At 35.9% G+C, this 25,972-nt stretch overlaps 1 protein-coding gene across 1 annotated transcript in view; it reads right to left on the bottom strand.

Moving 5' to 3' along the window:
* The window catches only part of PPP1R1C (protein phosphatase 1 regulatory inhibitor subunit 1C), a 153,304-nt gene that overhangs the window by 62,925 nt on the left and 64,407 nt on the right, over nucleotides 1-25,972 (bottom strand). Inside the window, exons 3-4 of the mRNA XM_077151975.1 lie at nucleotides 16,738-16,775; nucleotides 14,284-14,344 (exon numbers count right to left, since the gene is read on the bottom strand). Coding sequence (XP_077008090.1) covers nucleotides 14,284-14,344; nucleotides 16,738-16,775 — 99 coding nt within the window. The remainder of the gene's footprint in view (nucleotides 1-14,283; nucleotides 14,345-16,737; nucleotides 16,776-25,972) is intronic.

Here is a 25,972-nt window from a genome sequence, read left to right as displayed (position 1 = left end):
AGATTGCTTGCCTTCAGATTCGTGTACTTCTGCCACTACTTGCACTGCCTCTATTATCATATTATTTCCTGATAATAGAGTATACACATCCACCCTGTGTAGATGGAACTACAGACAGCACAACATCCCTTGAAGGCAGTGTCACCCAGAAAATACAAAACATTAGACTTAGATCAGTTTTCCTTATCTAGCCTATTTGATTCTAAAACCCTTGTTTATTGTCTTGACAAAATTAATATACTAAAATAAATACATTTACTATATGACTAGTAACAGAGAGCTATCAAAGAGATAAATTTATTTGTAATAATCTATGAGAGTCTCTACAACTCATTTTCTAAATCCTTTTCATCAGAATTTACTGTTTACTTGGCTGCTTTTATAGCCTGATTTAATGGTTTCTGGAACCTACAATTCTGTAAGGTCAATCAGATTTTTGTTCTTATCTTCGTATGAAAAATAAATAGGATTTGATTGTAACTATAATTGAAGTCACATTATATTTACTTCTTTAATTAAAACCAATAATTTTATATGTTTAAATACATGCCATGTGGCTACACTCTGAAGAGTTTTGGAAGAAAATTTCTTTTTGATGCTCTCAATCATTTGGTTGGGGCAGAAACTCAGATTTCTCAGAATTAGTGTTAACTGCTATTTATACACACTTGCCACATACCAGGCATTGCACATAATTTGTTTAACAATGACTCTCCGAGAACATGATCTCGGTGAGGAGGAGAAAAGAGAGGATAAATACCTAAAGATGACTACCCAGATGTTAAATGTCACAGCGGGTATTCAGGCTCATATTTCTCCAACTCCAGCCTTCTCTTTCTCTGCTACGCTTTGCCTACACCAAAGTGGAGATGGTCATCAATGCTATAAACATGAGCTGCACAAGATTTTAACTGGTCAATTTGAAAAAAGACATCCATTTCCTTGCACCTTTCATTTGCCACCTCCTTATACAGAGAAAAGGTATCTTAAGGCCCCCTGTAAGTAATCCTTTGCTTGATGAAGGAAGACCACTGTCAAAGCGGGGCTGGTAGACTCATAACGCTTACTTTGCTTATGATTGTTCAGAAAAATATCTACCATTTCCAGAACCTGCTTTATACTGCAAAAAGCTACTCTTTCATGATAGAAAGATTAAAGACACACAGTGATTAGGGTGACTCAAAACTTAAGAAATATAAAAATGAGAAGACTATTGCTCATTATTTTCATTTAATCCCGTTTTCATACCTTATTTTGTACCTGTTCTTTTTAAAGTTTGTGAACCAGTAGGGGGAGCTGTACAGTCACAAGCAATTTGTTCTTTTTAAAATGAAAGCTCTGAACTTTAAAAAGCCCTTCTGGGGGGTTACTGCCAATGAGGAAAATAGTGAGTCAACCTCCCCTTACCCATGTAGTATTTATTTAAGGGATCAAAATGCTCCCGTGGGGATCTACTGGCCAATTACCAGGGGTAAAACAGAACATTATTTACACAGCACACAGTGGGTCCCTGGGATGTGTTGTAGGTCCATTGAGTAATTACATAATTACACGAAAAAATACATTTATCTCGGTGATCAGAAGGTATTAAAATGACTGTCTAGCAAACTAGGGGTGCTGATATAAATGCAAAGAATTCTTTGGTTTGGTCTTACAAGTAAAATATGGGACCTGTAGTGATTCAACAGTTAATTAATTTTAAGATGAGAGAAAGCTTTGGCATTATCGATGAGGCCGTGTGATATTTACTTTTGGAATACTTTTCATACTAACTTCATTATATGGATGTGTTAATTAAAATTTATTCCTATAAAAATTAAGACCAAGTGGGTGTTTTTATTATTTTAGTTCAGCTCTTAGAAAATATTTCTCAATCCAAGAAAAATATTTAAATTCATGGCATTTCATGTTACTTACATACAGGTAGCTTAATGCAGCAATTTTTTAATTATCTGAAACTTAAAACTATTTGCTGTGCTTTGGGGTTGAGTTCATACAGGAGAGTTTTAGTCTTCATTTTTACAAGTGAGAATTCATATTGTGCTTCTTTCTTAATTTGAAAGTAACCGAGACATTTTGTCTTTATTTTGATTACTTTTAGGAGGCATATATGTGCTTCATAAATAATTACAGAATATTAATTAATAATTGCAACATGATACTTTGCCTATCATCTTCAAAGGAATCCCACATAAATTAATTATATTGTTATTTTTTACAATGTTTAAGATGAATAAGGTTGAAATAAAGAAGCATGTGCCAATCAACACCCTCAAATAGGCTAAGGATCTTTGGCAACTGAATCTCTCTCCTATATTCTTCATGCTGGGAGTTAAAGGTGTTATTAAAATCCAGTTGGGTTACTTAATAGTAGAAAAAAAGAATGCATCGTTGAAGAATAACCTAAACAAGACCCTACAGGCATGCACAATTGAGCTAGATCAGTAGAAAAATATGTTGAAGGAAATGATTGCACAACTGTTAATTAATGTATTGTTTAGAGAGGGGATTATATCAAGGAACAGTGGTTGAGGTTGGCAGATTTGGGAGAGCTCTGATCAACTTCTTTCGCCAATGGGGCTAAAAGCATGAAAGAGGAGTATATATATATCAGATCCCATATACTTCTTCCCTCCATCCTCCTGACCTGATTTGTCACATTTATTTTTCCTTGAACAACTCAAAGGCAGGGAGAGCAGGTACTGTTGTTTGTGATTTTTAAAAATATGGAACTGATGGAAGGATCTGCCCACTCTTCTAAAAATTCAAAATCCTTGATTTATACGTACATTTAGAAATACTAAGAACTATCCTAAAAGATCCAGAGTAATTCCCACAATAACAGAATAAATTTGTTTCATGACAAACATTTGAAAAAAATGACCTTTGGGACTAAATTTAAAAACCTAAAACTATAAACAGATGCTCATTTTATAAATACATATTTATAAATTTAAAGACATTTAAAATTATTTATCAAAAATTTTGTGTTTTTGCCATACAAAAATCTATTTTGAGACAGATTGTTATATAATGCTAACATTTCTTTCCAGTAGTAATTTTCAATACATGAAATATATTTTTCCACACAACTACTGTAAATTAAGAAATAAAATTGATAACCCAGAAATCATCAAGTGAATCCAAAATAAAAATGCTTTTCAAAACTTGAACTAGGATATTGAGATTTAATAGTTTAACATGAAATGGACATAGAGTCTTGCATAGGGTTAATAGTCAGCTAGTACTTAAAATTCAGTGAAATATTTCTTCAACTATCATGGTGTGAAAGATAAATATTATTACTCTATTTTTCTAAGATAGATCATTCAAAGAAAATTTTAATTTGTTTATATGTAATGATGTAATACCTAATGCACTGATGGTTTGTCTCAGGAGCTCATCATCCAACAGGATAAATAAAAATACCTTTTATTGTTTCAAGGTGACTTTTTCAACTTTTCATACCAAATGAAATGCTTTGTAGCAAAAGAAGAAAGCCTTAGAAGTCAGTCCTTTCCTTTAGATTTCCAAAAAGGATTTTGAAGGCAACTTCTGCTGCATGTAGGAGTTAAAGTGTTGACCTAGCCAAAATTGCTAAATAGGCCAAATTTGCCTTTGCATCCATCCTAATGTCCTTGGATGGCCAGGAAGTCAGCTCGTGAGCTGCTGAGTTCCAGATCATTCCCCAGCCCCTCTTGTGTCACACATCTGGTAATCCAGTGGCCATGGCAGACATCAAGAGCAGGCATCAAAACTTCAGAGAAAGAAAGGACAAGAGGGCATGCACCATATTTTCCTATAATGTGGAACACATATTACAGGAGTAAAAATTCCAAAAAAAAAATTTGTAGGATTTTAAATCTTTCAACATATATTTTCCCACCTTTAAAAACGCACATTGTACTAAAAAGAGTGCAACTTTTTTCTTAGTGACTCTAGGTCACTGTTTTGATCATTTTTAGTCCGCTGCAGTAATGAAGTTATATAAAAGTCATAATGGTTTTGCTTCTTCCCTGGAGGGTCTGCTGTCATTTCTCCTGAAGTTATTTTAGTTGTTATTGCTACTGTTTTACTTCCTTTTACATTTGCCTCTAGCTTGCCAGTGTCTAGGAAGACAAATACACTTTGAAGAATTAAATATTTAATAATAGACTGAGTGCGTGATGGCCTGTGATTCAGAAGGGGCAAGTTGATTGTCATTTCAAGCTTCTGAAAATCTTTCTCAGTTCTGGTTCCAGCTGTATTTAAAATTGAGATTGTCTTTTGGGTGTTAAATTGATGTGAACCTGTGAGAGCCTTCCCCTAAGAAAGGTTGTGGAAGTCAATAACCCATTTTAAATTTGGTTTTGAGAATAAAATATTACAAAGTTATTCCAGAGTGAGGTGCATAAAATTTCTGTTAAATAAAAAAACTAGCTTTGGTATGTATGTCAAGGATAAGGAAAGCACAGCCTGGCTGCCACAGTTAATTATACCAGAAAAGTTGTAAAGTAGAATACAAATCATAAATGCAATGCTTATTGCTTGATTTTTATGTTATAGGCCTTCTGATTTCCTGGAGTTAAAACTTTTGGATACTCTTATTCTTCCTTTGCATTTTTCCTCTTAATAAAAGAAGCAAATTTGTTAACCTCCCTCAAAATTTGACTTCAGGTGTTTTAGGACTTAGAAGTTATTTTGTTTGGCTTTGCAGAGTTCAGGTTTGATAAATTCTTGCAGACTGATTGGCAGCAATGCTAATAACCTCTACTGTCTCACAAAAAAACACTTAACAGAATGCAGTCAGCTCTGCCACAGTTGAGATATAGGTTATTTCAGAATGATAACCTAATGAGAAAGCAATTAATGAAACTGTTATTCAAATTATCTTACAGACGGAATTATTTTTGGAAGTTCAGGCAAGAACTGAACTACATAAGGTTTGGTTGTTGTTTTTTTTAAACTATATAAGGTTTTAAGAGGGAAAATGTTTAGAAGATTGTATAGACTTATGCAAGTTTGCAAAGGATGTAATCCTATCTTAATTTTGTCCCAATGAGAACCAATTTCTCAATTTTACTATGCCATTTTATAACATTCTCAATTGGATTTCAATTAATTTATTTTAGAAGATAATTTGAGGAGTATTTCAACTTACTGCAAGTCATAACCATTATGCAGAACGTCTTAAATTCACTAATGAAAAATAAGGGAAGTCTAGTGCTGGGAGTTAGCTATCCTTATGTAAGTTAGAACACTGGAAACAGGCACATGAACCTATACAAATAAAATCTAAGGTAGCCTCATTTAAAAAATTAATTCAATGAAATCAATTCCTTTGCTCTTTACCTGTTCCCACCACCCTGCCATTTTCAGAGCATTCCAGAGTCTGTGGTAATATAGCAAGTAACTCTCGGAAATTACTAGAAGTGCTCTGTTACCTCAGGATAAAATCTCAACACTTTAGGGTATGAAGCATAAGACCTTTGACAAGTCCCCAGAACATCTATAGTATTCTCCCCCGCAAGGACTGACCTCACAGTCTACTAATTTTCAGACTCACATGCTCTTTCACATTCTGTGCCTTAGCGCTTTGCCTAGAATCCACCCCTCATCCTTCTCTATCAGGATCTTACTCATCCTTTGCTGTCACAAGACATGCTCGTCTCTTAATCCACACTCCTGTCGGAGAGAACCCCATTCGTCAATAGATCTTTGAAGATGTTTTTATTAAAGTGTGCACTGGCCTGTGAATAGGCTCTTTAAAGACCCTATTTAGATGTGGCCAAATTGAATGAGGGTAGAGCTCAATCCACGTGACAGGAGGCTTTATAAAGAAAGGAGATTTGGACACAGCCAGAAGCTAGTACAATTCAGAAAAAGAGACACTTTTTCTGAGGAAATGTAACAGAGAATTACAGGAAAAGGACTCTAGTTAAAAACTAAATCACTATGAATAATTATGGATTTTAATCAATAATAGTGTATCAGTGTCGGTTCATTAATTGTAAAAGATATACCATACTAATATATAAGATGTAAATAATAGGGGGAACTTCTTATAGGACATATGGGAAGTCTACCACTTTGACAATTTTTCAAAAATCTAAAACTATTCTTAAAAATAAAGTTTGTTTTTAAAAAGTAGAATTTGCGCTGGGATTTACTCTGTCTTAAAAATAGCATTAATGGGAAAGACAAAATGTGAATTGGAACTTTTCAAATGCAATTCTAATACATTAGGATTTCCAAATGCCCCCATTGGAGGGTATATAAATTTCCCAGCAGCAAAAACGAAAACTGTAAAATGGGTTGGCTTAACAACAAGGATTTATTGGCTCACAGTTTCAGAGGCTAGAAGACTTGCTTCCTCCTGAAGTTGGTATCTTCTGGCTTCTTGGCAATCTTTGGGGTTCCTTGGCTTTTCTATCATATGGCAGTACACATGGCAGCATCTTTTCCTTTCTCTTCCACGTTCCATTGATTTCCAGCTTCTGGCTGCTTCCCATGCCTTTTCTCCTCCTGTAATCAATTTCCTTTGCTTCTAAGGACTTTAGCCACATTTGATTAAGGCCAGCCCTCATTCAGTTTGGGCCCACCTTAACTCATAACATCTTCATAGCTCCTATTTACAAATGGGTTCACACCCACAGGAGCAGGGGTTGAGAGCTAAGCATATTTTTTGTCGGGTATATGATACAGTCCCCAGTAGCATGGGACCTATTTATAACTTTGCATGGCAACAAAATTCATGCAGGATTTAGCTCTCTGCATTATAGCATCATCTTAATGACATTACAAGATGGCATTAGCAGGAGAATGGAGCAACTGAAAATGTTGAGCCATGTGTTCCATTTTTCCATGCCTTACTTTTTAGAAAAAAAATAAGACAGTCCCATCTGTGATCTGAAAGTGACATCACCTCTGCCTACCAGGCCTAGTATGGTTCTCCTCACATCCTCTGATAGCTTGGTTTAAACCCTTATTAAAAGGTTTACCATGGTATAATGCAGCTTTCTACTTGTGTGTCATCTTCTCTAAACTGGTCTCCAGGGAGCCGAGACTTTGCTTTTCAACTCTGTATCCTTACCACTTTAATGCAGGGTTTGATACATAGTCGAGGCTCATATGTGATATGTTACAGTATATTATTAGTGATTACATAATTGAATTTTTCCATTCTCATATTTCTGAAGGACCTGAAGACATAAAGTTTTTATTCATCTGTTCAAACTAAATGAAGAAGTAAATTACCATGCTTCTAAGACAGGAAAAAATACAGAGGGATGTAAATAAAAATATGCATTTGAAAGTTGCTAAGTATATACAGTATTAAAAAAAAGTGAGGGGAACCATGTGGCCAAATGCTGTTCTCCTTCTCAATTGCTTAAGTAGCATGACATGAGATTAACAGTTACTTGTCCCAAATTTCAAATTTGTGATTTAATTAAAATCTAAACTCCTTTTAGAACTCTTTACCTAATAATCCATAATAAAGCCATAAAATATGAAATCTACTCATGCTTTCTGACATTTTCCTTTTGCTTCACTAATTCTCAATGTCTATTTAGGGAAGGGAAAAAAAAAAAAGAGACATCTTACTGACTTTCAAGAAAGGTGCATTCCCAGATCAGTCATCTACCTGACCTGCCCTCTGCATTCCAAACTTTAAGGAAAGTTAAAATTCAATTGAAGGAATTAAAGACACATACAGGAAGTGGACATGGAAACAGAAGCATATTTCATCTTTAAAAAAAGAAAGAAACAAGACTTGTCTATATTTAGAATGTTCCTTGTTATCTACAAATCTGTTCAATGTTTCTTGAGTTGCATAAATAAGCACCACCCTACACAGTAAATAAACTAAGTCAGAACAGACAAAACAGCCAGTATTAAGAAAGTCAAATGTGATGAATACCTGGAGACTACCCACAGAACGACAGAAATATTAAAAACAGAGAACAGTGTGGTAGGGATGGGCTAATGAGGAGAAGCTAAAAGATTTTGCTACCTTCTATTCCTGCCTTCTATTTTCACTGTCAGGGGTGGTCAGGGGGTGATGAGAACAGAAAATTACAGCTGACAGTCTATTCCTTTTGAGTATTTTTGAGTCACAATAATGAGAGGCTTGAAATCAGAAATAGCCAGTTGATCACAATTCAGTATTATCGTTGTCCATTTATCTAGGTTTACTCATTATAGTCCAGACTTATGGGCTATGATTTCCTGCTCACCGTCTGGCTAGAATTATTTATTCTATAATTTGCTTTAGCAGTCCCCAATTGCCAGTAACCATTATCAGTTTTGGTCTTAAGCTTTTTTGAAATGCAAGTTTTTTTTTTCATGTAATACCTGTGAGAGAGAGAGATTCGGCAGCTGAGAAATAGAGGATACAGGGTCAGAGGAGAGGAGAAATGTGAAATGAAGAAAAGCCTGGATCTTGTTAAAGATGTCAAAGATGAACTCCACCAAGCTGCCTGAGGCTGGCGCTAAAAGTGGTGAATATTGCAAAACCAGGAAGGTTTGTTAACCCACATTGTTCTTCCAACCAGGTACCTCTAAACCTGACTTTTCAGTTCCATTGGAATGAGACCAAGACCGTGAGAGATACTTCCTTCTCTTCCAAGTCCCTCTGTCTTTCCTCTGTCCCTCACCCATCCTCACTCCTCCACTCTGCCAGGCCCTGTTGAAATGGGGAAGTGTACCTGCCTCTTTCTCCAAGGGTCACATAATCCATCAAGATAGCTCCTCATTTTGTGTGCCTGTCCTAAGCATTTAATTGACACATATCATGTCATTTTGTCCTGCAGCAATCCCTTGTGTTAGGTGTCATCTCCATTTACCGACTAGTGAACAGAATCTTAGGTTAAAAGTTCATGCGCCTAATGAGAGGTGGGCTGAGCTTTGGGCCCTGAACGCTTGTGCCCTGAAGACTATGCCCCTTTGTTTTGAGTCCTATGCGGCCATCATGATCAGTAGCTTTCCTCGCTTTGAAGCTTATCCCATCAGTCACTATTACATGTCACATGGCTACTGTCATCTACCCCACTGCAGAAGCCACTTCAGCCCTCCTTTGAGGCCAGTTTCATTTATTTCCCTGTCTGGGTTATTCCTTATTTGCATTTACTACTTTATCATGAAAAAAAGGGTGGTTTAAGATAAAATACCAAGATCACAGTCATTTTTGGAGGGAAACACAATATGGGAGTTAAAATACTGCAAAGCATTCAAAGAAGACCTGTTTGGCCTAGCAGAAGAACAATCTCTGGACACTGAAGTAACTAAAATTTTCTTTTACGAGAAAGCACAAGGCAGGGAAGGAAGGAGAAGAAGATGCTTTCCAGAAGTAAATGAAATCTGACTTACCATGCATTAAGAATGGTAATGTAATACTAATGGGCTCTGCTCTACAAAGCTATTTCTCAGTCAGCTCCTTTGTTTAATGTGCAGATTTTCTTTTAAATCGATAGGGTTTACTTTGCTCTCTTCAGTAGAAGGCATTTGCATTCCAGTAAAAAAAAACACACACAACAAAGTGGGGGTGGAAATGAGTCAGCCATTTCCTGTTCCAAGATTCAAGCCTGCTTTGTTTTTCTGAATACATGATTCAAGCTATCCAATGATAATTTAATTGGCTGTTCTATAAATTACAAGGCTGAACACCATATAAACACCAAGAAATAAATGCACATGGATAGTCAGCTGTCATTTTTCTGATAATCCTTGGAACTTTCCACTTAGGTAATCATAAAGCACTGTCTTACGCAGGGTAATAGAAAAGTAAATCTGTTTACTATGTAAATTTCAACTTCTGTCATTTTTATACATAATACACATAAATTTATGACTCATCTCTGTAGTTGAAAGAAATGTGATCAACACAAATATCTGATATGCAAATGTATCTCACAAGAATGCCCATGATATCCTTCGGTCTTAAGGAAAGGAATCCTGATTGGGTTAGTTTATTTGAGATTGGGTTGAATGGTAGCATTCAAGGGGTTTGGTGTCATCTAGAGAGAGAGAGAGATCTATGCTGCAGGGCCCTCAGTCTTAGCCTTGCTCTGTCTCTGTTTCATTTGTTTAAGGATTTAGATAAAAAATACCAAAAATAAGTTTATCTATGGATGATACACACTTGAGATAAAAGAAAATAAATAGATGAGAGAATCAGGATTAGAAATACCATGACATACTGATGTAACACAACCTGATCTAAAAAGAGGAAATTCAAGAGAGATGACAACAAAGGCTTGTTTTTTGGCTAAAAAAGAAAATATCTTTAAAATGGGAAATGGATGGTGAATAATATGGCTTAAAAGCAGTACATGAAAAGAAAAGACCCGAAAATATGAATATATATAAGCTCACTATTTGTCAACAATGTCTGTACCTGCCAGAAAAACTAATGAGATTGTGGGTTGCATTAATAGTATTAAATTATCTGAAACGAAGGCGGTAATGGGCATAGCTGAAGTGTCCACTCTGTTCTGGTCAAACCACATCATAAATATTTGATTTATTTTGAATGATGTGCTTCTATACTGATATAGGCAAATTGGAGTTAATTAGGAGGTCAAGAATGAATTTAGGGAAAGGACTAAATGCAGGCATAATTAGAGTCGAGGTATTTTAACCTGGAAAAAAAAAAGGAAACTGAGGATGAGATAAGGACCTGAGGACATCTTTAAATATTTAGGTAGCAGTCATTTAAAAATTAGCAACAAAATACACATCAACAATTCTCAGCATAGACAAGATCTTTCTAATAGCCAGACTTCCCAGAGAGAAAGTAAGTTTTTTCAGAAAGTGATTCATTTGCCAACACTAGAGTAGTAGATTATTTTTTAACTGTATTTTAAAATATAGTTATATGCAATCCTTGTTTCACAAAAAATGTTAAATCTGAAGATTTGTCATGAACTATATAGACACCAGCCACGCTGCTGTACAGATCATGTCTGGTCTAGTTGGAGAGACAGACATCAATAAATTGATAGATATGTTACATGCAATGAAGGAAATAAAGGATGTACAGGGAATTGATAATGATAGAGAGGATCAGTAGGGAGTTTATAACTATGGAGAGCTTAGAATGGTTAGGAAAAGCTTTTGGGAACTGACCTTTGAATATAGAGCATGACTGATGAGTAGGAGTTAGCCAGATGAAAAACGAGGAAAAGGAAGGAGAGTATTTTGGCCAAAGGAAGATAATGAGCAAAGGCTCTGAACCAGGAAAGACCCTGATGCATTCAGAAGCTGAAAATTGCCAGTGTGGCTGAGGTAAATGAGAAGTTGTTTGGAGTGATAAGGCAGTGAGCTTTGAAAACTTTGTTCTACGATAGGGAATTGTTCCAAGGGCAGTAGGGAGTCACCGAAGAGTTTTTAACCTATTAAGTGACATGGTCACTTTTGTATTTTAAGAAGTTCAGTTTGGCTACAGAGGAAAAAACAAATGGGAGGTGCGAGAAGAAAGGCTGAATGGAGAAGGACTAGGATATCCGGGCAGAGATGCTTGTGACTTGAGTTATGGTGGGGTCCTCAGGATGAGAAAAGAAGGTGGACAGGATAGAGACTAAGGCACTGCAGTCTGCAAGGCCTGGGGCTGGACTGTTGCAGAGTGAGGGTAGGGGAGGGAAGGGGGACTGGAGACTCCCAAAATTCTGGAATTAGCACTCACACAGATGCAAATGCCATTTTTAGAAAGGGAACTAGTGGACGAGAAATTGATGTGGTGTAGAGAAGACTCAAATAATGCTGGTTTGGACAAGAGAGCAGCAGTAGAGGAGATGAAGAGTGGTCGAATGAGCAACGTATGTTGAAATCAGTAGAACAAGAATAAATGATGGAATGGATAAGGGTGAGTCATCTAGGGTTATGCAAAGGCCTTTGTTCTCAACAGCTAAGTATGACTTCTTGAGATAGGATAAATTAGATAAAGAGCCAACATGTTTGATTTTGAACAGATTCAATTTGAGAAGCCTAAAAGCATTCAAATGTAGATGTTCAGTGGGTAGTTGGAAATGGGAGTCTGAAGATCAGGAGATATGTTAGGACTGGAGATATGAATTCGGGAGTCATCAGCCCAGCAGTCCTAGTAGCAAACCTGTTAAGATGGTTTCCTCAGCTTTACTGCTTCCCCTGGTACCTTCCTAGCAAAGGTACCTTCACTAGAGGTAATCTGGTCATGTTCATTTCCGAAAACCTGAATTAACCAATAGTACCAGGATAACTGAAAGAGGTGGAGATAAATGAGTTTAGAAGATAGGATATTAGTCTTTGGATTAATGTGAATAATGTGAATTAATGTAACAGACGCACAGCATAGGTAGAGCCCAACATCTCTCCTCTCCTGCCACTTTGGGCTCTGTAGTCAGTATCTCTTCACAACCTGAGAAGAGAAGGAAGGATTCTGGCTTGTGGTGGTATTATTGTTGTTAGCTAACAGTTGCTACTGGGTCCTTTCTGAAACCCTAGTTGGCCTTCTAGTCATAGGGATTTTTTTCTCAGCGCTTTAAGAGCAAACTCTTATATTCACTGATTGCATGTTCCACTGTAATTTTAAACATTCTACATTTCAGAGCAATTGTACTATCGTGTTCAATAACTCAGTAACATTTCTTTTGCTCATTTATCCTTCTTATGGCTGAAGATTCTTAATGTGTTCACAATGCACCATGTTCCCACTCCTTAATTTTGTTTTGAAATACTCATTTCAGTTCCTATGGACAGGTAGACTAAATAAAGCATGTGGATTTAGCTTTCTTGTTTTTTTGTTTTGTTTTGGTTTGGTTTTTGTCATCAGGAGATTTAGCTAGGTATTTACTGGCTATAAATGAGGACCTAAAGACACTCAGCCTCCTGAAAGAATTGGTGGCTTTCTCAAAACTTCAACCCATCACCAAAAATGACTGTCACTGAATGACCATCTTGTAGGACTTGACAATAATAAGTTAAATATGAAAACGTTACATGACTAAACTTCCCTAAGTGTTAGAATCCCACATTCTTAAGATATTTGAGAGCTAAATATAATGAAAATCATGAGCCCTTGGGACCTTGATTTTAAGATTTTCCTTTAAAAATAATACTATATTCTCTGAGGACATGAGAGAAACACTACTTTATTTAGTGAAACTAACCCAAAGTAGAACAGAGGAAATTATTAAACGAGTCAACATGTATCTTTCATTGTTGCCCAGTCATGCCAAGCCAATGTGTCCTGAAAGTACAAAACCACTTACAATGGAGAAAATATCTTCAACTTAATTACTTTTGTCCTGAAAAAAGGATACTTAATAGTCTTAAAAATTACCCTGGAATAAACTACAGTGCTGATGATTGTATTATTTACTACAGTTTTATGAGCAAACAAACATGTTGCTTTATAGCTGCACAGAAAGGAAGTTTACTGAAAGTAGCTATTAATGTGTCCATTTATATCCCATCTCCCTGAAAAGGCTCCAAATCTAGAGAAAATACAGAGTGGAAAATTTCACTCCCAATTTAGCCATCTCTCCAAACTTGAGAGGAAGCAGCTCAGCTGGCCTCCACTGCAGCCGAAGCTGAGCTGGACAAGTGATGATGAACCACTGGGCCAGTGGCCCAAGCGCCTGGCTGGCTGGGACATCAGCTACTGGATTGGACTCTGACTCATGTCATGAACATTTTTGTGTGAGAAATGAAAGAAGCTTTCCCTGGAACTGATGTTGTTCAAAATAGTGACACACTTCGCTGTCCTTTGAGCCATTCCCATTTGATGGGAAGTGTTCTGGGAAAATGCCAGAATCTGAAATGGCATTCTTAACTGCGGCTAAATGTACAGCAATAGCTGTTCAATTGTGCTTCTTTAAAGCTGTTCCTACCACAAGGCAATGAGGCAATACGTAACATTAAATCTCTCCCAAATTCAAGTTACACTGCTTGGTTTAAGCCAAGGAAAAAAGAAAGAGAATCATCTGTCAACACTGCAAAGAGTAATTAGGGCTCTTGGGAAAAGGCTTTCAAAGTAAATATGTAGGAAAGGGTAAAAGAAATATTTTTGTCATTTTTCTGGAATGTTTGCATTTCCAAGCTGAGATTCTGAGACAGCTCTGGTTATCCTCTTCAACCACCAATTTTAAGCTTGATGAAACTAAGGTTCACATGGATGAAGCATTTTGCTTACAATCACACAACGATTGAGTTGTAGAGCTGAGACTAGAGCTCGCTTATGATCAAATGTATGATCCTTAAGAACAGGTAGCCTCACAGCCATGAGCGCAAAACTCAGGACACCCCGAAACAGTACCTGGACAGTACCTTTGATGGCAGGTGGTGTGTACACGCTCTGCTTCCTTTGCTTAGGGGGTGCAGTCTGTGACTGGGGACAAAGAGAAAAAAATAAAAGTCCTATATTTGAATAAAGAGTATCACGCCGTAGATCTGCTAAGAAGATAAACATTTTGCCGTGCTTCAAACAACGTTCTTACTCCCTTTAGTCACGGTATAGAACACAAATCGATGAGAAACTATATATGTGTTCAGTGACGTCACAGGTTTAGCAGCTATATGAAGCTCGGGGGTCCATTTGACCATAAAACCCTTCATTCATTGCACTCTTGAAATTACTCCTTCTATATTCGCACCTAATAACATTAGTTCATTTTAAAAGGAAAGAGAAAAAGGAGACATCAGCGCTTTTCATTTGAGACAAAAAGTAGGGTGCCGTCCCCCAAGGGCTATTCATCGTTCATGGGATGGTTAAATGGCTCAGAAAGGATGATAACAGCCCTTAGTAGGTAATACCACTCTGCAACCCTCTTGAATTGGCAGGCCCATCCTAATATCTCCATTTACTTAGAATTACAATGTTGGGATAATAATTTTTTATGTTTAAAAGATAAGCCCTTTCCTAACAAAACTGCTATTTAATATTCTTACCTAAGCACACTGGATCAGGAATAAATAATTGAAGAAGGGATTTTTCACTTAGAAAATTAGAAAAATAGAACATATTTCAGAATGAAAACCACAGATAATTATGCGGAGCTACAAATGTATATAATATTATACATATATTAAATATTGATTATAATAAATTATAATTTCTATTTTATTTTTCATTTAATTATATTCAGTTATGTACATATATATAACCTATAGTCTAGACACTTGGATTGTGCCAAAGACCTAATTTTAATATTGTGTCAACTTCAATTTCGAGGTGGCAAGAGTAGGGATCTTAATGAATTTCAGTCTTGAGAGCAATTTTTTTTGCTTTGGAAAGCTCAAGTGTAACTAGTTAACAAGATACTCATCATGGATTGTTGTAGTTTTATATGCACATTAGAAAGAACATAAGGTACAGACTCTGAAATGAACTAGAAAGTTGAAATAGAACTTGAGGCTTCTTTACTTGTGCATGTTAAAACTGAATGGCACTTAAGGATATCATCAAGATGATGTTTACATGATGCAAAAGCAATCTTTCAAAAGTAAAAAAAAAAAAACCAACTGAGCAGTTGCCAAATGCATATCAGCTAAGCAAATAGCACCAGACAGTTTTTTCCTGAATTGAATGTTCTGGCACCGGCTGTGACGCACAAGTACAGGCAGGGCTGCTTTACATACATGTCAGAGGTGTGGAAGATAAACATTTCTGGTGCACCTCTGCTGTATTCAGTCACAGCTGGTAAAAGAAGCAATCACTTCCTACATTTCTCATATGTTTATTTCCATGAGTATATCCAAACATCAAATGGAAAAATTAATTCTACAGGAAAGCTTTCCTGGTTAGTAACATAGTGGTAAAACTTTCCAAGTGATATAAACTACTTCAGGTTATGTGAGAATTTAGTTTTCTGATTATTATACATTTACTATCTCACTGATTTTTTTGAAAAAAATCTCATCAGGTACAATTGGTATTTTGTCCATTCCATGTTTTTCTCTTTGAGTAAGGCAGGGCGCACCTATCCATGCAGCTAAGGGACAAACTGACGATTAAGTCCCCACAGTCTCTTCTATATATTTTTCCATTTTTGGTCATCTTATTTGCTCTCTTCCTTGTCTTCTATATATTCGATATTAGCAGCTCCCTTCACCTCCCCTGGTTCCTATTTTCTGACTGAACTTCTGCATATGTATGTGGATGGTGGGAGGTACAGTTTTAAGAGTAGCTGCTGAATTTGAATCTGGATATATTTCTTGTCAAATCCCTTGGATGTGGTTCCCCAGACCTCAGAGCATCTCAGCACCCTCAGCCTGCACTCAGCGTCTGCTCTGGACTTCAAAAACCAGGAGCCACTTTAAGAGTTGCCTGGCCCCCAGCTTCTAGTTCCAGGATTTCAATATTGCCTGGCCCCAGACCATGATGCATATGCAATGTCACTAAACTGAAATTATCAATATCATATATCTTAGCACTAAAAGCAATATTTAATTTTTGTTCCAAATTTTAAAAAATCCAAAGGTAAAAAGGCTCACATTAACTCTATAAAAGCACATTATATATATTAACAACTTAAAACATCTAATTGTTTTCTGCCCCTTTAGAAGTTTTTGGGAGGTTTCTTTTAACACTTCATAGATAGAGATTCAAAGTAACCGAGAGGCAGAGATTTTGTTGCCATTCTACTGTTTGTTTAGTTACAGAAAACAAATTTAAAACATTTTACATCTCGGTTATATTTATATTAATTATATATCATGTCACCTCTGGCTGATTGTATTTTAATTTATTTAAACACACTTATTCAAAATAAGAAAACTTACTTCTCCTTGTGTGTTGGTCACCCTCTTGTCATCTATTTCTGTAAGAGAAGTAGGTATAGTGTATTAGAAAGGAAATATTCCTCCTTATTATATGCACATCAACATTTTCATTAACACAGATAAAATGATTTAATAATTGCCTTATGTTTCTCTGTGGTTCAGTTTAACAGCTGACAGGAAGTTGGGAGAAGAGGAAGGTAGTTTTCTACTGAAAGAACCTTCCCACAAAGGGTTTTCTAAAAGCTATTTAAAAATTCCTGCTGAAATCCCAGATTTCCTATGTTCCAGTAGTCCAGAAAGGGGATCAGGAAAATGATTCTTGGAACAACTATTCATGTCATAGTGGTAGGCGGAAATAAGTACCCCAATTTAGGCATGGTCTTCTTAATCTGTATGGTCCTGTGGGTATGAACCCATTGTCAATAGAACCTCTTGAAACCATTATTTCTAGCTAAGGGGTAGCTCAACTGAATCCCCAGGTTGGCCTTATGGGGATAACTGGAGGCCTCATAAAGAGAAAGCCACAGTGAGGAACCAGACGCTGCAAGTCAGTGGGAACCTGGAAGAGAAAGGAAAGGACATTGCCTGATGCGAAAAAGGGATACAAGCCAAGGAACCCCAAGAACTGCCAGCTGCCAGCATCACAACATTACGGACTTCGGAGAGAAAACATAGCCTTGTGATGCCTCAATTTTGAACTTCCTTAAGCTTCAAAATTGTAAGTTAGTAAATTCCTGTGTTTAAGCAAACTCATTGCCTAGTATTTGTCATAAGAGCCTCACAAACTAAGATGGTCAGAAACCTCATAATAAGGCAGCATTGTTGAAATCCCTGCTGCTGCTACCGCTGTTTACTGACTAGCACCTCTGTCAAATTTCTTCAAGTGTGCCACTACCCAGAACAAGCTACCTTTTCTACTTGGTCCAGTCACACCACCATGACTCTAAGGAAGATAGCACCCTCCTTTATATATTCTCCTGGAAAGAACCATTCCTCTGTAAGAAATATTTCTCAAGACGGTGCTAGAGAAACTTCTACAGAAAGTCGCTCCAGGGGTTGTGGGGAAGGGTGGTACTCAACCTAATCCTCTCCACAGAAGGAATTTCCTACTTCTTCACCTACATTGTATGGATGCAGTGATTCTTCCTTTTGGTCTCTTAATCAGATTACCCTTTCCTGGTTCTTATGCCAGTCCCGAAACTGAGAGACTGGGCCCATGTTCCAAAAATTGATGAGCTCATTAAAAAATATTCACTTAAAGAGTGAAATAGATCTATATTGACTGACATGAGAAGATGTGCTCTCTAAGTGAAAATGATTTCATAACTGTATGACTGGCATCCTTATTTTGTAAAAGACAGTTAAATAGATGAATATAGATGGAGAAGCAATTGAGCTGCATATAGACACATGAAAGACTGTACATTAGCATGTTGATTGTAGATACCCCTGGGTGATTGAATAATACATGCCATTTTATCCCTATCTGAGCTGCTTTTCTTTTTATAATGAACATGTTTTATTCTTGTAATAGGAAACCCTGAATGTGTTTATATATGTGTGCATATGTATTTGTCTACAGAGAGAGAGAAAGAGAGAAATTTCTATAAAAATCCGAACATGCGTAAAGTTGACAAGAGGTCACAATGACCAAGCAGCTAGAATAAATAGTGCTTGGAATTATTATTTATTCTAATCTGATATCCTGGCTACAATATATTACAAAATTATGGAAACTTCTATAGTTTGGTAGTTCCTCAGAGAGCTAAGAATAGAATTACCATATGACCCGGCAATCTCTCTACCAGTCACATACCCAAAAGAACTGAAAGCAGGGACTCAGATATTTGCACACCAACAATCATAGTGGCATTACTCACAACTGCCAAAAGATGGAAGCAACCCAAGTGTCCAGCAACTGATAAGTGGATAAACAAAATGTGGTGTGTGTGTGTATTATGAGGTTTCTGACCATGTGTGTGTGATGGAATAGTATTCAGCCATCAAAAAGGAATGAAGTTCTGGTTTATGTGACAACATGGATGAACCTTGAAGGCATTATGTTGAGGGAAATAAGCCAAACACAAGAGGACAAATACTGTATGATTTTACTGATTTGAAATAATCAGAATTAGCAACCTCACAATTAGAATCTAGAATATAGGTTGGGGCTAGAAAATGGGGAATTAATGTTTAATTTGTACAGAATTTTTATTTGGGTTGATTATAAAGTTTTGGAAATGAGTAGTGGTGATTGGTAGTACAACATGGTAAGTATAGTTAAAAGCACTGAATTAAATATGTGATTGTGATTAAAAGGAGAAATTTTAGGTTGTATATATGTTACTAGAATAAAAATTAAAAGATCAAACATAGGGCTGTACAGCATAGTAAACCCTATTGTAAAAAATGGACTATAGTTAACAGTACAATTTAAAAAATGTTCTTTCATGAATTATAAGAAATGTACCATACTAATGCAAGATGTTAATAACAGGGTGGTATATTGGAAAAAAAATACTCTCTAATGTAAACTATAGGCTACAATTAATAGTACAATTATAATATTCATTCATCAATTGTAACAAAGGTAGCACACTAATGCAAAGCATTAATAACAGGGGAGTGGGCTATTTGTAAAGCTTTATTTTTTATATGATTTTTCTGTATATCTACAACTTCTAATTTTAAAAATTAAATTAAAAATACATGGAAATATCTAATAAATTCCATTTCCCATTTCTATGGAAGGACAAATAGGGAACTATTGGTTGAGGATAGCAGTCACTGGAAGTATTTAAATAGAACAGGCCTATCCATCAACGCAAAATCCTTTGTCATTATATTTTTATATCAAATATGAGGTACTATAACAATGCATGTATTGTGATCTAATGGATTATTAAATACCAGTGGAGTTTCCTAATATTTTGCTTATGCCTTGGAAGTTTTCAAAATTCAACCCAGGGGCGGGCCATGGTAAGCAGGCAGAATTCTTGCCTGCCATGCCATAGACCTGGGTTCAAATCACCATGCCTGCCCATGGAAAAAAAAAAAACCTCAATCCAGGATGCATAACTTATTATTTTAGGGAAAAAGTGGTGCCCAACCATTTGCTTTACACTTTTCCTACTTCCTGGATGCAAACACACAAAAATAGCTCTTCCAAAGGCAGATATGCCGGCTTCACTCATTCCTTAATTCGTGAAAAATATTTTTATTCTTGTTGTAAATCAAGTGTTTATGTCATGTAAATGATGGTTTGAGGAATTCAGTCCTTTTTTGAAACTGTGAAAGGAAAATTAAACAACTTTTTAAGTCACAGTGACTCAGAGAAAATTGGGAGGCAAGGCAAGGATAAATTGTGACTTTCTGGAGATTCACTGATTTAAGTGCATTTCTATTTTCCTTAATAGATTGTTATTACTTTGGGGAAGTTAACTTTTTCTTTTTCCCAAGCACTTCACATAAATATACATACACACACGCATGCCATATGCTCACAGAGTACATGTACTTTGGGGGACATAAACACCATGTTTTCTCTGACTTGTACCAAGCAGGTAGAAACTGAAGGAGTGTACCTCCCTCCCCCAAAATACACACACTTCTCCAACTTGACTACTTTAAAAGCAACATTAAAATGTAGTTTCCAACTTCATCATGTTCTCTTCAGGGCTCCAAATTGTGATATCTAGTCAACTCAGAAGCATGTAAGAAAGCCGGATCCCCCATGAAATATAAGAATATATATCCCTACCCTCAAATTCCATCTAATTTTCTTATTAAAGAAGAAAAATACCATGGGAGTATGGCTGAACACAATCAGTAAACACGTGCAAGAGCTGTTAACTGATCCTTTGTGATTAAAAACTTCAGATTTTCTGAAAAATGCTGTTGTACCTATTCCAGCTTTATCTTATTTCTGTTTTCCTTCTCTCAAGGGGAATTTGGTCCGGAAGGAGAAACTCCTTGCCTTGGGGCAAAAATATAAAAGTCATCTGAGCATACCATTTTGAGGAGTACTGTCATCCCTGAAGATGGAGAGATAGGAATGGACATCTTTTAGAAAGGCTTGAGTATTGATTTGTTAGGATGCTTTGAGGTATTTAAGTTCATGAAAAGAAGAGGACAAACTCAAGATTCATTTGTCTTAGACTGTCTCAGAGTTTTAGTGAAATCTCATTGGATTTTGGGAAAACTAGCTTGTTGATTAAGAAAGATGACGTACATATAAGGAGAAAGTCTAAAACAGAAAGATCAGGGAAGACCTTGGTCAAACAATAAAGAAAATGTCCTGAACTGTAACAGATTGAGAATTACAGAAACTAAGAAATAGGCATAATATAAGGAGCAGAAAAACTGAGGAAAGGCTAGGAAGCTCTTGTTAGGGCTGATGGAGACATTTGTGTATGGGGAAAAGTGCTGCAGAGCATACAGAACTTCTAATGTGGTTTTTCTGCTTACTTGTCTTGACCTCAGTTAAATTACTTTAGCTTTCTGAACTTCAGGTTTTTTCCCAGGTGTGGAATGGAAAGGGGGAATGGGAAGTTTAGGTACTCACTGCTCAATTTTTCTGTAAATCTCAAACTGTTCTAAAAATAAAGCCTATTCATAAAGAAAACTAAACTAAAAGATGAAAAAGCACTAAACGCCTAAGAAATCACTTATACACACATGTATATATCTGTTTTTATTACTGTCAGGAGTTTGTGTGTGATTTAAAGGACCCTAGAGAAACATTATGAGTAAGTAGGTAACATAACTAAAATCAAGGTCATGAACAAAATTTCATTTTAAAAAATGTTATGGGAAGCAATTGAAGAGAAAGAGGGAATTGGTAGAAAATTTGTTAATAAGAACAATGAGTTAAATGATTAACAAACAATGATAACTCTTTGCTCACATGTATTTACTGATTGAATATTGAAAACAAAGTATAAAAGAAAATTCTGAGGGAGAGATTAAGACATTCCCAGAGAAACAAAAACTGAAGGAGTTTGTCACCACTATTTTTGTATGTAATTCTACTTACTTCCTCCAGGTACTCAAATGCAATGCATAAAAAGTAATGATAAAGCTATGGTTTTGGACATACTGTGTACAAAGATATCATTGGTAGCAAGTACAAAAATTGATGGGGGAGGGTGGGCATAGGAAAATTGTATCTGTGTGCCATGGAAGTCAAGTTGATATTAAATCAAATATAATTGCTATATATTCAAGACATTACATTTTAACCCCATGGTAACCACAAGGACAACGTATGAAAAATATATCCAGATAGAAATGAGAAGGCACCCAATATGGTACAACATAAAAAAAATCAAATCAATATAAAAGTAGGCATTAATAGAAGATTGGAGGAAGCAAAGAGGTATGACTTAACAAAGCCTAAATAGCACAAGAGCAGAAGAAAGTCCTGCATTATCAGTAATAACTTTGAATGTAAATGGATTAAACTCTCCAGTCAAAAAAGACATAGATTGACAGATTAGATTAAATAGATAGATTAAAAGCATTACCCAACTATATGCCATCTACAGGAGACTCACCTTAAATTCAAAGGCACAAATAGGTTGAAAATGAAATGTTGGGGAAAAAAACAACCAAAAGAGCTGGAGTAGCTGTACTAATATTAAACAGTTACAAGGGACAAAAAAGATCATTATATACTGAGAAATGGGTTATGTCAACAAGACATAAAAATTATTAAAAAATAATCTATATTTATATATATGCACACACACCTAACAGCAGAGAAATATATGTCTAAATGGAGTTAAAAGGGGAAATTTTAGGTTGTATATATGATAATAGAATTTTTAAAAATCCAGGGAACTGTATTACACAGTGAACCCTAAATTAAACCACAGGCTATAGTTAATAATACAATCATTAAAATGTGCTTTTATCAATTGTAACAAAAGTACCATACTAATGCAAGGTGTTGATAGGATGGTATATAGAAATCCTGTATTATATGCATAATTATTCCGTTAACCTGCAACTTCTCTAATAAAAAGCAACTAATAATTCTTGCTTGATTATACATTCCTTGCGGCTTGCTGTTTCTGTGCACTTTTTCCTCATATCCAAAATGCTCTTTCCCTCATACCCAGTGCTACCATTCCTCAAGGTTCTATTCAAATGGCATCTTCTCCAGTATTCCAAACTAATTCTGCTCCCACCATCCCCCTCCACAGGCCAACTGGGAGTTATTTTCTCCAGCTCTGAACACCTACAGCATACTCACTGTGCCTGTCTCATTGTACTCATCATTCTATGCCTGCATTATGGTCATTTATGTTTTATCTCCCCAGCTAACCTATAAAGGACTGGGAATATGCCTCTATTATTTGTACCTTACACACCTCTTAGCACAATGGCACTGTCAACACATAACGTTTTATTAAATAGATATCTCTCTAATGCTTTATGTTTCACAAAAAAAAAAAGTGATGTGTTTGTTGCTCTCTGTATTCAAAAACACAATAATAGCCCAGTCACTTGCTCATACTAGGTGCTTAATAAATATATGTCACATATAAATACTTTATTTGCAAACTTGTTTAAGGCAAAAGATATGACCTCTATTTCTTATCCCTTTATGAGGCCCAAAGCAATACTACAGGCACTTAAATTCCTGTAATTATTGCCTAAGTGGTTCAAAAGAGAACATTGGAGGAAAAATAAGGATCTATGATTTTTCTCTGTTTCTAGAGAGTGGGAAGATATCTGAGCCAAGGACAATATATCATAAAAAAATAAAAAATAAATAGTAGAAACCAGCCTTAGACAGTAGCAAACTATGGAAAAGAATGTTTTATTCAAGATGGTGGCTACAGGAGAACATTGACCCATATATAAGATGCTTTGCTAAGGTGAGATCCAGTTGGTTAGAATGAAACCAACTGATACAGACATTTGATGAATTTAGATAACAGAGGGTCATTTGAGTCTTTATTTTAGGCAGCTATTTTGGAAATATATGGACAAAACTTAGTTAAGAGGAAATTGGAGGATGTTCAATAAAAACAGCATTGTAAGGTCATGCTTTGAAGATTCCTCTGTTCAAAAGCAATAGCAATGACAGATAAACCATCCAGTCAATCTATGCTTTTTTTGACTGGAGAGTTTAATCCATTTATATTCAAAGTCATTACTGATAATGCAGGACTTTCTTCTGCTATTGTGCTATTTAAGCTTTGTTAAGTCACACCTCTTTGCTTCCTCCAATCTTCTATTAATGCCTACTTTTATATTGATTTGATTTTTTTTATGTTGTACCATAAAAAGATATAGTCATATGTCAAAATTGAGCCAAACATCTCCATAACCCATAAACATTATAAGAAAATCAAAGTGCAATAAATATTTGGTTGAAATAAGCTCAAATATATCATTGATTATAATAAATTCACAGATTAAATTCACCAGTTAAAAGATCAACTATATCAAAATGGACTAAAAATAATACAATTTATTTGAAGTCATTCTTTTAAATACTTAAAATTTGAAATTAATTTTTAATAGGGACATGCCAAAATCTAATCAGTCAAGAAAGCATAAAAACATATAATTCAAATATTAACCAAAGAAGAAGAAATATTATAATAGTAGTATCAGGAAAATAATATTTAGGGGAAAGTAAAGAATTGATCTAAAATATGATAAAAATGAATCAGAATGCTAGAAAAAAGTTGGAAACCGTGGAGGCAGAAGTCATTTCCAAGGCATTTTTGTTTTTAAAAAATAAAGAAGAGTACTAACTCCCATTCTGGCAATTCAATCCCCAAATAGTTATACTCTATTTTATTGATGACTGTGCTGGTTTAAAAGGATATATGCCCCCTAGAAAAGCCATGTTTTAATCAAAATCCCATTTCATGAAAGTAGAATAATCCCTGTTCAATATTCTATGTTTGTAACTGTGATTGGATTGTCTCCCTGGATGATGTGATTTAATCAAGAGTGGTTGTTAAACTGGCTTAGGTGATGACATGTCCCCACCCATTTGGGTGGGTCTTGATTAGTTTCTGAAGTCTTATAAAAGAGGAAACATTTTGGAGAAAGAAGGGGATTCAGAGACAGCAGAGAATGCTGCAGCACCATGAAGCAGAGAATCCATCAGCCAGCACTTTGTAAATGAAGAAGGAAAATGACTCCCGGGGAGCTTCATGAAACAGGAAGCCAGGAGAGAAAGGGCAGATGATGCTGTGCTCACTATGAGCCTTTCCAGATGAAAGAGAAACTGTGACTATGTTCGTCATATGCCTTCCCACTTGAGAAAGAAACCCTGAACTTCACTGGTCTTCTTGAACCAACGTATCTTTCCCTGGATGCCTTAGATTGGACATTTCTATAGACTTGTTTTAATTGGGACATTTTGTTGGCCTTAGAGCTATAAACTACCAACTTATTAAATTCCCCTTTTTAAAAGCCATTCTGTTTCTGGTATATTGCATTCCGGCAGCTAGCAAACTAAAACAATGAGTAAAATTAACTATTTACTTTCCAGAGGGTTTATAAATAATGGTAAAGACCAGAAAAATTATACAAAGTGAATTAAAACAGGTATTCTTGCATTTTATAAGCATTATAGTTGAGAATTTATGTTTTGGTTTGCTCATTGCTGCCAGAATGCAACATAACAAAAATGGAATGGCTTTTTAAAAGAGAATTTTTTAAATTACAAGTTTACAGCTCTAAGTTCATAAAATTTCCAAACTAAGGCATCCAGAGAGAGATACCTTAACTCGAGAAAGGCCAATGTCTGTAACATGGGAAGGCACATGACTGGTGTCTGCTGGTCTTTTTGCCCAGTTCCATTGCTTCCATCTTCTGTGCCAGTGGTTTCCTCTCTGTGGGCCTTCACTTAGCTCACCCAGAACAAAACTCTAGGTTCTGGCTTGCTTAGCCATTGGAAGGCACATAGTGACATCTGCTGGGCTCTGCAACTCCAAACATCCATGTCTAGGCATCTGTTCCCTGTCAGCACTCCAGGCATCTCCAGATATCTGCATCTGTTAGCTCTCAGCTTTCTCCAAAACATTTCCTCTTTAAATGACTCCAATAAGCTGATCAAGACCCACCCTAAATGAATAGAGTCACGTCTCATCTAATCAAAAAGTTGCACCCACAGTTGAGTGTGTCACATCTCCATAGAAACAATCCAAAATTTACACCCCATGGTACTGACTCAAGATAAAAAGAAACATAGTTGCCCTCACAA

This window comes from Tamandua tetradactyla, chromosome 3 (genome assembly GCF_023851605.1).
Source record: "Tamandua tetradactyla isolate mTamTet1 chromosome 3, mTamTet1.pri, whole genome shotgun sequence".
Lineage (NCBI taxonomy): Eukaryota > Metazoa > Chordata > Mammalia > Pilosa > Myrmecophagidae > Tamandua > Tamandua tetradactyla.
This window is presented reverse-complemented; position numbering and strand designations above follow the sequence as displayed.